This window comes from Hydra vulgaris, chromosome 04 (assembly GCF_038396675.1).
Source record: "Hydra vulgaris chromosome 04, alternate assembly HydraT2T_AEP".
Classification (NCBI taxonomy): domain Eukaryota; kingdom Metazoa; phylum Cnidaria; class Hydrozoa; order Anthoathecata; family Hydridae; genus Hydra; species Hydra vulgaris.
This window is the reverse complement of record NC_088923.1, coordinates 19689959-19705000: the sequence shown is the minus strand read 5'-3', so window position 1 is coordinate 19705000 and position 15042 is coordinate 19689959. Positions and strand designations below refer to the sequence as shown.

General features: G+C 27.6%; 2 protein-coding genes across 2 annotated transcripts in view; both read right to left on the bottom strand.

Moving 5' to 3' along the window:
• LOC100211947 (uncharacterized) overlaps positions 1-14050 on the bottom strand; it is a 124509-nt gene extending 110459 nt beyond the window's left edge. Inside the window, exon 1 of the mRNA XM_065795708.1 lies at positions 14018-14050. The gene's annotated coding sequence lies outside the window, so the exon portion shown is untranslated. The remainder of the gene's footprint in view (positions 1-14017) is intronic.
• The window catches only part of LOC136079633 (uncharacterized), a 28589-nt gene extending 14476 nt beyond the window's left edge, over positions 1-14113 (bottom strand). The window contains exons 1-2 of the mRNA XM_065795706.1: positions 13845-14113; positions 13702-13758 (exon numbers count right to left, since the gene is read on the bottom strand). Coding sequence (XP_065651778.1) covers positions 13702-13758; positions 13845-13994 — 207 coding nt within the window. The 5' untranslated portion in view covers positions 13995-14113. The remainder of the gene's footprint in view (positions 1-13701; positions 13759-13844) is intronic.
• Positions 14114-15042: the final 929 nt, after the last annotated feature.

Sequence of the window (15042 nt, the reverse complement as noted above, 5' to 3'; positions counted from 1 at the left end):
GAATATATGAGATAATAGTTTTTTATTTATTCAAAATGTTCTACTTCAATGTTTAAGTGGTCAAATAGGGCTAGGTGAGGGGGAACACGTGCTCCCTTGTCTCTTTCTCTCCCTCTTCCCCTCCAACTTTTATAAATTTTCGTTCAAACAAGTTTTTCTAGAAACTTGTTTGAACAAATATTTATAAAAGTTTATTTATTTTAAATAGCATGCGGAAGAAACTAAATTTTGGAAACAGTTTTAAACAATTTTTACATTTTTAAATCGAAAAAAATACTTTTCGTAGGAATGAGCTCTTTTTAGCAAATTGTCATCTTTTTCAAATTTTTTTGCAAATTTTGAGCAGTTTTATTAAATTAGATTTAAAGAACAAAATAGCTGCCAAAGTTTTCAATTAAAGTTGGGATTGCTTTACGGAAGCATTTGTACCTGGTAAATATTAAGTGGCTTTCACCAATTTTAACAATATGTAATAAGAAATGTGAATATTTTCGAAATTAAAAAATGTTTCAACCCGTTGTTTGTCACAACAGACTGTGAGTTCCAATAAGAAAACCTTTCCTTCGTGCAATTAAATTGGTTCCTTTAATTTTGTCAAACAATTCATTGTCATCGAATGTGAATTTTATCGTTTTTTTATTCAAAAAGAAGTTTTAGTTTTAATAATTTTAATCCATTCAACATTACAGTTAAGTAAAGACCATATATAATCTTTAACTTGATTAAACTAACGTGTCCACACATCTATATAGGGAAGACCGGGGCACGTTGGGCCACGAGGTAGTTCGGCCCATTCGAGTTTATTCAAAGGCTGGACGTTTTTACAAAATTTAAAGCTTATAGTCTAAGTATTATTAAAGTATATAATGTTCCACAATTTTAATTAATGGCTTAAGGAGAAATTGTTTATACTCTAAACAAAGACATTAGGACAGGTCGGCCCAATGCAACTAAGGCATGTTGGCTATGTGGTTCTTTTTTTTCGTTTATTTTTTTAATAACTTGGCTACGTTTGTGTCGGAATACTGTTTTTGTTTTAAAAAGTTTAGAAATTGTCAAACGTATGAGATCAGAAATATTTCATATTTAGGACCTCGTCTGCGGAACATAGTTCTTGAGGAAAATATGAAAAGCATAACTTCAATAATTTGTTTAACAATTATAGTTAAACAGTATTTACTTGAACTGCAAATTGAAATACGCTCAAGCAACTTTGAAAAACAAAAAATAATATATACAGGTTGGCATTTAGATAGAATCATCACCGTTTTTGTATACAATGACTTTTCTTGTTATTTTTAATTGTTAAAAAAAAATGCTTGTCGTTATTGAAAAATTGAAGATAAACAAATGAGGTAATTTAAAAACATTAAAAACAGTTGTTGAACCTTAACATTAATATTGTCAAACCGGCACTTTTATTTAGTTTAAGCGCATCAATGGATGCATGAAGTTCAATTACAGACAGTCCCGACTCATTAAGTTTGGAAAATGATCGCTAATGTCAGTTCTTATGTTCTACTTTTGATTTGACAAGCCATGCAATGTTCATGCAAACCATGTTCTGAATTAGAGTATTTACAAATTGTTTAGCGAAGGAATCTTATTTAAGCATTAATAAGGAAACCAAAGTGGCTAATGCATAGCGTAAATATCTCAAAATATGATAAATATGCCATAATGTAAAAAAAAAAAGTGCAAAGCCTGGAAAATGGTCTATCAGCAGGTAAAACTAAAACAAAAAAACGTTTCAAAGAGATTTTATTAGCACTTAAAATCTTTTTAAATACATTGGCTTCAAAATGAAGTGAAAAAATAACTAGAGAAATTTTTTTTTTACATTATATCATCAAATAGCATCTGATTAAATTCTAAGACATGGTCTTTATAAGAAATTTAATCAAAGTAGCTTAATATACTCTTTTAGTCAAATACTCTTCAATATATTTACGTGCAATATTAAAACTCATAATTACTAACAGCAGTTAAGGATTAAAATATAATTTACTTTATAAATCTTTATAAGTAAATTTAATAAAAATCTTTATGAGAAGTATTTCGTAAGAATAAATCAAAGTAACACATATAAAATACCTAAAAAAGTAATCATATACATAGAATATAGTATAACTTATAGAGAACCTAAGCTATGAAACTTTTTTCTGAAACACAAATTGAATATGGCAAAGTCATTAAATTTATTTCAGTGTCAAACAAAAACTTACGTTTTAAATTTTACGGATTTAATTTATTTCTGATCATATCTGATTATTGAATTGTTTGTATTTTAAAACATTGTTTGTAATCTTTATATTTTATAATATAATATTCAACATATTATGTTGAATATGATATCATATATTTAATTTGAAATTTTATTTAAATATCTTCTTTTATGACTTTTTCTGGCTATTAGTATTTATTAATATTATATTTTCTTTTTAACTACTTGTATCAATATATATATATATATATATATATATATATATATATATATATATATATATATATATATATATATATATATATATATATATATATATATATATATATATATATATATATATATATATATATATATATATATATATATATAAATATATATATATATATATAAATATATATATATATATATATATATATATATATATATATATATATATATATATATATATATATATACAGAGGCAATTGTTCTAATAAAATGAGGAGGAGGGGGGTGTATCCTTAAAAAGTTCCGACTGACTTCGTAAAATAAATAAAAAGGTTCACAAAATTAAAGTTTACTCGACTGAATTGTGTCAAATACCCGACTAACCGACTAAATTCGTAAAAAAACCGACTTTAACTTGAAAATCACCTTCCTTGGGGGACGAAAGGGGGGAGGGCTGTAACACCCCACACATACACACACCCCTCCTCCTCATAAAAATCGCCTCTCTATATATTTTTATTTTTTATTTTTTCTGACAGATTTGTATTTTTAAATATTTTCTTTTTTTGACTATTGGCGACTATTTATATTTTTTAATATTACATTTTCTTTATTCACTATATGTATTTTTAAATATTATAACTTCTTTTTTAACTAATTGATGGTGTTTGTTCTTTTACTTATACATCTTTTTTTTACTCTTTTTTTATTTTTAAATATTATATCTTCTTTTTTACTATTTTTTTTAATATTTATTTTTTTTCTAAATTTTCTACTTGATTCATTAACTATATTTTACTACTATTGTTATGATCTGTTGGGGCTCTTTGAAAAGATTAGGTTGGTATTTTGCCATTCAAATCTTTTTTGAGCCCCTGTTTGTTTTTTATTTATACATTTGCAATTATATTTTATTTTTTGTGAAAGGGAGTTGTAGTTTATATAAACAGCAAGATAAAATTAAAAAAAAATGTTCATTAAAAACCGTAATCTATGATTTTCTGTAGCTTAATCTAATAGATCAAATTATGTTAGCAGTTCCTTAAAGATACTTTAGATACTTTGCGACTGATAAAATCTTTGATGTGGTAGAAGACGGTATGAATTTTGAGTGTTACGCTTGCTTCAATTATCATTAAGTAACACCTTTTGAAATTTTCAATTATTTCAGCAAAATCCGGCTGAATAATAAATTCAGCTTTTACAATTAAATTGAAACTTTTGAATGCTTCAACTATGTGAAGAATGTTGGAAACTGAGTTTGTATCAGCAAGTTGCATATGGAGCACATCCATAAATTTAAGAAAATTTCTCCCTTCATTTTCCTCAAATTGGTTTCCATGATACAGGCTCAGTTTAATGTGTAGGGCAGCTGGCCACTTAACAGCTTCTATCTAAGCAGTTTTAAGTATCTTGATAAAATGATTTACAAATCCTATAAGGAGATGCAATTCGATTGGTGGGATTATTTCAAAAATTAGAACATTGTCAGGTCCATTGATGATTGGCAATCAAATGATATTGCCAAACAACTTTGCATGAGTAAAAACCCCGAAAGGTTGCTGAAAAATCTCAAGGCTTGATTTGATTTAGCCTATTGTTCGCAAGTCTCAAGATTTGGCGAGACACTTGGATTAGACGACACACCATGTACAAAAGTGCATATTCGAATGGTTTTAACACCACAAATGATATTTGCAACTTTCATTTTTTTTTTCTTTTTCTTTTTCTTTGTTATTCATCTCCTCGTGGCCGAGAAGGCCACTACAGATGAGGAGGCTGCTTAATAGTGGTTATAACCCTCTCTCAACTATGTAACTCCGAAACACGAACCTTGACGAACAAGGCCGCTGCGCGGATAAACAAGTGGCAAGAGTCATTGCCAGTCCCTTGAGTGGGAGTTTGTTTTGAGGCGGTGAGCTGGTATCAACCCTTAACTTGAGAAGACCTTTACCACCATTGATTCCGAGCTTAAGAAAATATCCACCAGAAATTTAGCGATAGTTACCAGAAATTTAATGATATATAGAGTTGCTTTGAGGTTTTCAACGTGAACGGACGCGTTTTAACAGCGTGGAAAAGGAAAAAATAAAGGAAAAAGTTATGTTAAATTACTTTGAAATATAAAAAAATATAAAATATTTATATAATATTAAAATAATTATGGCAGTTACGATTGAACAAAGCAAGAAAATGTTTAAAAAAATATTCAAGAGAAAAAATAAATGAAGATTTTTGCGCTGAGACTGTGCATATTAGTCAAGTACTAAGAGAAAAGATTAAATTGGAACGAGCGGCAGGAAAATTTGCAAGCATTTCATATGATAAAGTCATCATACGCGATTGGGCTGCAATAAAAAGTACAAGTGTAAAATCCTAATATTTTAATATCTTTATTTTCATGATTATTATATTTTACTTTTTTAACAATAGATAATAATCTTATACTTAATTTTAATACTGAGAGTGATGATGACTATTTTAATAAAAAAAATCGAAATTGAGTATTTTTCAATCTGTTAATCTACTCAATTTCTTTGTAAAACACAAAATAGCAATACTTTTTTAATTTTAAATCTAAACATTCCAAGTATTATTAAAAATTTTCGTAATCTGAAATTTTTATTGCATGATCTAAATCGTGATTTTAAAATAATTAGTCTCACGGAAACGTGGTTGAAAAGCAATAAACTAAATTCTAATTAAGAGCTAAGTAATTACGTGTAATTCACGAACGCGTAAAACCCACTTTGGCGGTGGTTTAAGTATCTTTGTTCAAAAACCTATAAACTTTGCTTTGCGTAATGATCTTATTTGTTAACGAAGTAGATTGCGAGTCCGTTACGCATTAAAATAAATAATAAAGCGACCATAAATATTATTATCAATTCTATTTATAGAAAACCGGCGGGTAATTTAGAATTATTTCAAACCCATTTGAAAATTTTTAAGCAAAATTAACATTTCACAGAAACACATATACTTAACTGGTGATTATAATTTAAAGTTGTTAAATCACGTTTCAAATGCAAATGTTCAATGTTTTTTAGATACAGCACGATATAATTCCCACAATAAACCAACGAGAATAACTAAGACCTCGTCGACGTTACTAGATAATATATTCACTAATAAATTTCATAATCGTTTTTTAAAATCGGGTGTAAAACCGACATAACTGATTATTAACCAATATTCTTAATTACAGATAATATAACCCTTAACCGTTTTGTTTTTAAATTAATAATCTTAATACGACAAATCAATAAAAATTCTATATACTTTCGAAATCTTTTATTATATTTATATTTATACTACTTTATACTTTCGAAATCTTTTATCTGAAAAAATTGATTGGAATCTTATATTACAATCTCAAGATGCGATTAATGCGTATGAATTATTTTTGGCACAGTATTATAAAAACAATGATTTAGCATTCCCAGTTAAAAAAAATTATAAATTCTATTTCACTTTTAAACCCATGGATGACCGAAGGTTCGTATAAATCATCAAAGAGAAATCAAAAACTTAAGTGAAAAGTATTTAAAACATAAAACATATAAATGAATTTAAATACAAAAATTATAAAAACATGTTTGAAAAAACAAAGATACACGCAAAAAAAAGTTATTATGCAAGGTTGTTGGAAATAACACGCGGAAACGCACAAAAAACGTGGGATATGATCAAGCAGAAAATCGGTAAAAATGAATGTCCAAAAATCAATTTGCAACAGAAACTCTTAATTGATGGGGAAATGATTTATAATAAAGAAGCCATAATTAAAAAGCTCATCAAATTTATCTTGATATTGGCCCATCGTTAGCTGGTAAAATTCCGAATAACACCTCAAACTTTGAATCTTATATGAAATCAACCTATGAAAGAAGTAAAATTAAATATAAGTGATCTATGAAAGAAGTAAAATTAAACATAAGTGAGTTGCAAAATGCCTATAACTATTTAAAAAATAATATATGCGCTGGCATCGATAAAATTAGCGTGAATGTTGTTAAAGCAGTGTTTAATATTATTGAACCGTCACTGTTCTGCATTTTTAATATTTCACTAAAATTGTACCAGAGAAATTAAAAGTTGCTAAGATCATACCTATTTTTAAAAACTGTGATGGCACAAATATGTTTAATTATTGACCTTCTTCTGTCTTACCATGTTTAACTAGAGATGCAATTTGTTCAGCTGCTCTGGCATCATTTGCTGCTAAAGAATGAAGGTTTTCCCTAAACTTTATTTTAGAGAATTGGTGGGGCAAACCTTTCTTGTTTTAGGTCTCACTTGTAGAAAGTTAAAATTAAGCAAAAAGAGGGACTATAACATCTTTCCCTCTTGTTTCCTGCGCAAAATTATTCTTAAAGAAAATAGTTTTTACAATTCTTACCTTTAAAGGAAATAATGATTTAAATTAGTGACACTTGTCATACTTATTTACAATTTAGTTGAGATTTTATTTGATAACACATTCCAACAAAAGACCTGCTTTTCAATGGACAATTCTCCATTTTATGACATTTTTTTCTGACTTGAAACTTTTTATTTGTCAATTATTTTAGTTATCTTATGAACATTTTTATTTTAATTTTTTTGTATCTTTTGAAAGCTTTTCAACCGTTATTTAACATTTTCATGCATTTTGACAATTATTTATTCCTTTTTGACAATAGTTTATAAAAACTGCTGATATTTTCACGAAAGGCATAGGCCAATTCAAATCACGCTTTAAATAACAAATCAATATTTTGGTTTATAAACGGAAAATGGTAGTCGTAGTAATAAAGCAGTTATAACAAAAACCGTTGGTGTTACATTATCTCAAAAATTGCGACCAAATACCACAGTAGTTGTTTTAAGGTATACGTACGTTTTAAGGTATAAGGTATAAGACGTTTTAAGGTATAAGTAGCAAAAAACATAACAAAATATAAATTCAAATTTCCATAAATCCTTAACCAGTCAACTAATCCGGTTGAAATTGTATCCAAAGTTCTGTGCGGACATATGCTACATTTGCACCAGTTTTATCAAGTTATATAAAATGGTTTTCATTTTACAGGTGTTTTTATTATCGCACTATCAAGACAAAATTCCGCTTGATTTAAACATTCACGTTAAGGTATTTTCCGCAAATAAAATTTTCAAAATTTTGAAATGATTTCAAAATTTGCTTCATAGGATACTTTAATGTGTAAGGTATTACTCCATATTAGTGACGTTCTTGGGTAAGCTAAGTTGGCATTATCAGAATCCATGCTAACCGTGACACTTCATAATAAAAAACTAATATAGTATATTTAAAAATGAAAATGAGCAGGAAGTTTAGCTTGAAGAATATTTTATGAAAGCAAGAGTAAATTGCTTTAGTCTCTCTCCTAATGAAGTTCAAAGGTTTGCATTTACATATGTTGTTGTTTGCAGCAGAAAAATTCCCCCCTTATGGTTACAAGTTCAAACTGCTGGTTGCTCTCCTGAATTTTTGAAAAGGCTTCAAAGCATTCTTTTCGCTCTCTTCAAGCAACAAGTTTAGCTCGGTGCACAAGTTTTATCCAACACAATGTTAACCAACACAATGTTAATGTTATTTTTGACAACTTAAGCAATGTTGTGACAAGGTTAAAATTAAATGCTTCAGACATTTGAAACATTGATGAGGCTGGAATCACAACAGTGTAGTAGCCTGATAATGAAATTGCACACAGTGGTTTTCGCGAGATAGGTCGAGTAACATCAGAAAAAAGAGGAGCATTTGTGACTATGGCGGTTAGGCCGATTGACAATGGCATACCTCCATATTTTATCTTTCCCAGAGTTAATTTTAAATCTCACTTTATTTGTTTAGAACATTAGGATCTGAAGGAACAGTACATTCTTCAGGGTGGATAACGGAGACAAATTTTCTTAAATATATCAAATTTTCAGACATCAAATGCATCATTTTTCTATTCAAGCACGTGTTTCAACAATTGCTCCTGCCTGGTATTGATTGACAACCTCAGCTTTCATCTTGATGCATCAGTCCTTGATTTTTGTAAAGAGAATGGTATCACATATTTACATTTTCCAGCACACTGTAGTCATTAGTTACAACTATTAGATAGAAGTTTTTATTATCCTTCTAAAAAGTTTGTGAACTCAGCATGTGATGCATAAATACTGTAAACCTATGACTACCTGTTACGTACCTGGTATAGAAAGGACAGCACTTTCCAATGCTACAACTCCAAGTAACATATTTAGTAGTTTCTAAGCAACAGATATTTATCCATTTAACCGAGTGGCCTTTTGATAAAGCTTAGCCTAGAAAAAAATATAAATAAGTCTAGAAATTGGAAACAAATTTCTGCTATATTAATTGATATACCAGCTATAAAAGCCTTGTTACAGGAACAGAAAGCAGCAAAAGAAAAAAAACAGAAGGGCTCAAAAAATAAAAAAACTATTTTTATCAAAGAAGCCGGTCAAAGTAACTTTAAAACAAGTAAGATTTTTGCCAGTCAACCTGCAAAAGAAAAGCGCAACAAAAAAGAGGTAATATTAAGAACGTTCTTGATGCTTCAAACCGTTCTCAAACAACCATCCAGGTGCTGTGTGGATACAGTGTTTAAACTGTCAGTGGTGGGTACACGTGAGTTGTGAAGAAAAAGATGCTATGGGTTTTTAAGTTATAAATTTTTGTATTGGTAAATAAATTATTGTTATTTTTTGTTTTTACTTCTTTTTTTTTTTTTTTAGCAGTTTATTGTTATAAAGTTATTCTTGTTTCAATTTTATTTCATTAAGTTGTAAAGTTGTTTTTGATCAGTATACCTTTTCCCACATCAAGTTCTGCAATCAGTTGTATTTTGGCCATCCTGCACCAACCCTTGAGCCTACCTACCCAGATAACGGGGTAAGTTGGCCTACCCGACATGACCTAACAAAAAAAGTATTAAATGTATTGAAAACCTATTATGAACTTTTATTAATGTTTTTCTTGGGTAGTCTAGGAACTAGACAACCTTTCCACAAAAAAAAAATGAAAATAAAAAAAGTTAAAAAGTCACACATTTAAGAAAAGAAGAGGAAAAAAAAATGAGCTCCGTTCTTCTCTTCTCTAAACAAACACTGCAAAAAATGTCTACTTCTTTAAGAAATTGGTTTTCAAATGAAACTTCCTTATGAAATGATGACTTGAATCTCTTTACGAAATGATAAATGAAACTTTTTTATGAAAAGAAACTTCTTTTCATAAAAAAATTTCATTTTTTTCAGAAATTGGTTTTTCAAATGAAAATTACCTTCTTTGGTAATTCGGAAATGCTGTCTTACCATTAATGATAGAATATGACACGATTTTTTTAATAAAGAATTTTCCGAGTTAATTTCACAAAATTTCTTGAACACGTTTACAACTATTCCTTTACATTTTGTACGCGCACAAGCAAATCTTTTATTATAGGTTTTTATAAATAGTTTTATTTATAAAACCTTATAATAAAAGATTTGCTTGTGCGCAAGTTACTTTTGTTAAACTATGGTTGTTTTTTCTTGTGTGGAATGCAATTGCTTCTTCTTGAATGGCTAATTTTTTTTCTTTTTGATCAAAACTGCGACTCTTCATCAATTTTGTGATTTTTTTTTGACGATATAGAAGCATAAAATGCCATTTTGTGTTTAATAAATTTGCAATAATCTTCAATTGCAGACCATCCACGACTACTAAAGTCAATTAGGCTTTTACAAATGGTACATTTGAGTTACTAATCTTTGATGTGCGATAAGAAAAGAAAAATTTTCTTTAAATTATCGTTAAAAGTGTTTAACCTTCCCTTTTTATTATTCATTTTATGCATTTGATCTTTTTTATAAACATTATTTTATTAAAACAAACCGCGAAGCTTCGTTTATAATAATCAAATCGAAAAAAGAATGTTTTGAAATTTTATTTAAATTCTTCTTCTCTCGTAGCTGTTAAAAAAACATTTTTACATTCACGGGAAAATAATCTATTTAGTTTTGTATGTTATAGTTAAGTTTTTTTCAATTTAATTTCTTGATTATATTTAAGTAAATTTATTTATATAAATAACTTTATTTTAAAAAATTGTATTTGCTTTATTCTTTTATATACACGTTGGAACGCGTACGAAACCCGAGCGCACTAAACTGCCCTAAAACGCTTACTGTACGCGCAAAATACGTACGTATAATCACATTATTATCGTTAAAAAAATGCATTTAAAATATTGATCACATATTTAACTGGGCGTAGTTTTAAAAACCAAGTTGACATTCAAAAAAAAATTTGATTTTATTGGAGGCTTTGTAAAAACATAAATTTGTAATTGTTACTCTCACATGGAGTGTGTGTATGGGGGAGGGGCGGGTGGTGGGGCTTTAATTACTGCTATTTTTTTTAAACATTCTTATTTGACACCAGTATGAGCTAGGGATGAACGGAATTCTGTTTCAGCTGTAACTATATAAATATATAGCTACGGCGGAAATGGAGTTCCGTTCCAGTCGTTGCTATATATTTATATGGTTAATATTAATTATTCTAGGCCGGAATGCCGGAATTTATTTTTTTACTTTTTTTTTTAAGACATTTGACTCAGACTGAGTAAATTAAATCAAAAAATCATTATCTTATGGCGCAATGAGGAACAATAGGCGAACCTCGGTAAAAAACACTAATTTCTTAACGAACACAATGTAATTTTATTTGCAGTAATCAATTACGAGAAGTTTAGGAATATTGTTGTGCCAAAAGAGTTGCTATCCGGTTTTGGGCAATAAGCTAGCTCTTTTTTGATGAAAAATGTTACCTGCCTCTAAAAATAGTATCATTTTAAATTATACTTAAAATTTAATAGTGAAAAAATATAGAATGCCTAACACTGTATATATTTCTTTTTTAACCTAAATGGAAAAATAGGAAACAAAGAAATAATTTTAGATATAAATATTACGCAGGTTAAAACTTTCAACAAATAAAACTACAAAAAACAAGTAAAAGTAACACATTAAATTTAAATGAAACAATAATCAATAAATAAAACAATAATAATATATGAAACAATATGACAATTACTTGCGGCGTTACTTGGATCTATATTAGGACCACATTTTTTTATATAAATGATTTAAGCAAAGCTTCTAATATTCAAGATTGTATCTTATTTGCCTATAACACAAATTTATTTTATTCTCATAGTGATATAACAGCATTAATTAAAACGGTCAACATTGAACTTCTAAAACTAACTGAATGTTTAAATATGAAAAAACTTTCAATTAATTTAGTTACAACTAAGTATACTATTTTTTATCGCCTCCATAAAAAACATAAATCCCTCTTGCACTTCTAAAACTTATTCTTGGAGAATAAATTGCAAAAAGAGAATGTTTAATGAAATATTTAGGTGTATTTCTAGATGAAAACATAAATTGGAAAAGCCATATAAAAATGATTGAAAATAAAATTTCTATAAAGAACGAATTACTCTATAAAGCAAAATCATGCTTCGGTCATGCGTGAAATACATATATTGCTCATTTATTCATTCCTATCCTAATTATGCAAACATTGCTTGGTGCAGCACCAATAAATCAAAAACAAAAAAGCTGTTTAGCAAATAAAAACATGCAATTAAATTATTATCAAATGCACATCTTTTGTATTTAAGACTATTGTTTAACAATCTAGAAAAATTAACTTAGTACCAAATAAATATATATCATCTACTAATTTTTATGGATAAAACTAATAATAATACAATATCAAATATCTTCAAACCATTATTTAATAAAATTCAACACAAATACGTGACTAAATATTCAAGGAACTTGTTTAAGCCAAAAACTTTATATGAGTCCAGCAAGTTTTCAATAGGTTAACTTTTAAATTAAAAGTTAGTTAACAAAGATTGTAAATTAACTTTTAGGTTTTCTTTTTTTGTGTTTTAAAAAATAAAATTGGAGTAAAGTGAGATAATCGTGAACGTTATCAATCACAAAAAAATTGCGTGAAGTTTTATTAAAAATAATGGAATATAAATTGTATTTAGGGCTGATTAACAAATATCAACAAAAACATAAAACAAAAAAGGAAAACAATTAGTAAAAAAAGCAAAAGAAAATGCAATAGTTTTAAATGATTTATGTAATTCAAAACCTTTTAAATTGTTTTTAAAAAAGATATTTGAAATCTAGTTTATACAAGTCCATGTTTAGTAAATGCCGTTTTAAATCGAAATATTTTTCTTCATATTTCTAATGAAAAACAAGACTTGGTTTAAAACGAAGTCTTGTTTTTCATTAAAAATATGAAGAAAATTTTTTCAAACAAATGTCCCCGATTATTGACTTTGGTAGTGTATTGGTATTCCTATAAACCATTTCAAACTTTTAATTTAAAATGGTTTATGGGAATGACAAAGTTGTTCACTGAAAATTTGGTAGGATATATATGAGAGATTTCATTAAATAAAGTTTGAAATGTTACTGGATATAACCCATATTTTGCTTGAAACTAAAAAAAATATTACTTGATGGATAAAATTAATTATTGTTATAAATATTTAAATTCAAACCTGACGTAAGGGAGGTTCGCAATGTGCATTTCTGTTTGCCCCAAATATTATCCTGCAAGCTTGTTTTTAATTGCTATAAATTTTTTTAAGTTTAGTGTGATTAGTGCTACCCCAGGCAACGTTACAGGCCCGTAGCAACAAAAATTATATTGGGGGGTGGGCAGTGATGGACTTTTTTTTTAAGTCCTTTTTCTTTAAGAAAATCAGCCCTGGGTCCCGATCCGCAGCTATGGAGGGTGGGGCAATACTGTTGGGTAGATCAAATAATAGTAGGTCACAAGTTTTGTCTTACGCCGAAAATACGAATAACAAATAAGGTCTTTTCTATCCTTTTTTTTCTTTTATAACTTAATTTATAATCGTTTGCTTTTTCTTAAAAACTAACTTCAAAATTATTTATTTGAAAAATTATTGGGGGAAGGGGGCGAATGTCCCTGCTGACCCCCCGGTTGCTACGGGCCTGCGTTATAGTAAGAAAAATAGCTGTATATGAACAAACAAATTTTTTTAACATGGAAATACTTTTTGAGGTTTTATTTTCAATATATTTAATATGGAATTTCCATGACAATTTTTCATCTAAAAGCACTCCTAGAAAGATTATAGTCAATTCCCTTTTAATTATTATGTTATTGGTTGAAAGATTGGATAATTTAAGAGAAATATATTACTTACGACCCAACGCTTTTTTGTTACGCAAACTGCAATTCCTAAAATACCAGAGGCTAAGCACTATAAAAATAAAAATTAGACGTAAAAATAATTACAACTAGATCAGGCAATTTACAAATTAATTGTACCTCATATGAGTATCTTACCAAAAGTCCTGACCAAAATGGCGTTTTTACAAAACATGACAAATCTTTCTGGCAAATGAGATAGAAAGGAAGCATAATCACAACACTGAAAATTATTTCGACAAAACCAAGAATACCAATAATATAAAAGTTATCATTTTGATTATCCATTGTTTTTTTTTTTTGTTTTTTTTGTTGGTATTTTCTTTAAAAAAAAAAAGTTAAAAAAAAAAAGTTTTTCTTTGACGTCCAAGGTCTTGAAAACGAAAGTCCAGATAAAAACCTAAAGCTAAATAATCTGTTATTTATCTTTTAAATTTAATCTGCAAAACTTTAAATTGCTTAAACTGCAAATCTGTCTAAGTGTAAACAAAGGTTTTAGTATATTTTTAAGAGTGCATTCGAAAAATTTGTTTCTTCAGTGTTTAATCCAAATAAAAGTTATTGCTCGGATTACAACAAAAACAAGTAAAGCATTAACTCTAAAAAATTGCTATAGTTACATAGTTGCTATAGTTACATATTTACAACGAAAAGCACAATATTTTCAATACTTTATTATTAATTACAATAAAATATTACAATAAAGATTTTTGTTTCACTTTTGTTAACAAAGACTTTTTTTAAAATTAAACAAAAATAAAAAAATTAAAAAAAAAGCAACATATTATATTATATAAATTATTATTTATATAATGATATGTTAAATTATTGAAGAAATTCCTCACAAGATTAACAATTATTATGTTTACTGAAATTGTTTTAATTAATATTTCATCTAGTAATAATAGTTGCAAAAGACGGACTGAATGACTTGTGATTAATATTTCTTACACTATGCGTACCAAATGTATCAAATCAAAATAAACGCAAGTCAGGCTTTAAAAACTTAATATATTATATATATATATATATATATATATATATATATATATATATATATATATATATATATATATATATATATATATATATATATATATATTATATATATATGTTTTTGTGCCTGAATTTTTCCTGGTTTTAACAACTCGAAGTTGGGACTTGCAATATGCATACTATCATGATTTTCTTAAAAAGCAATTTTAAAATGAATATTTTTATCATATTTTAGGCTACATGAATAAATCAAATATATATATTTTGATCATTTAATTGTTTTTGCGTAATAATATCGCTACAGTTTGAAAATAAACAACAATTTTTAAAACGCTAAACT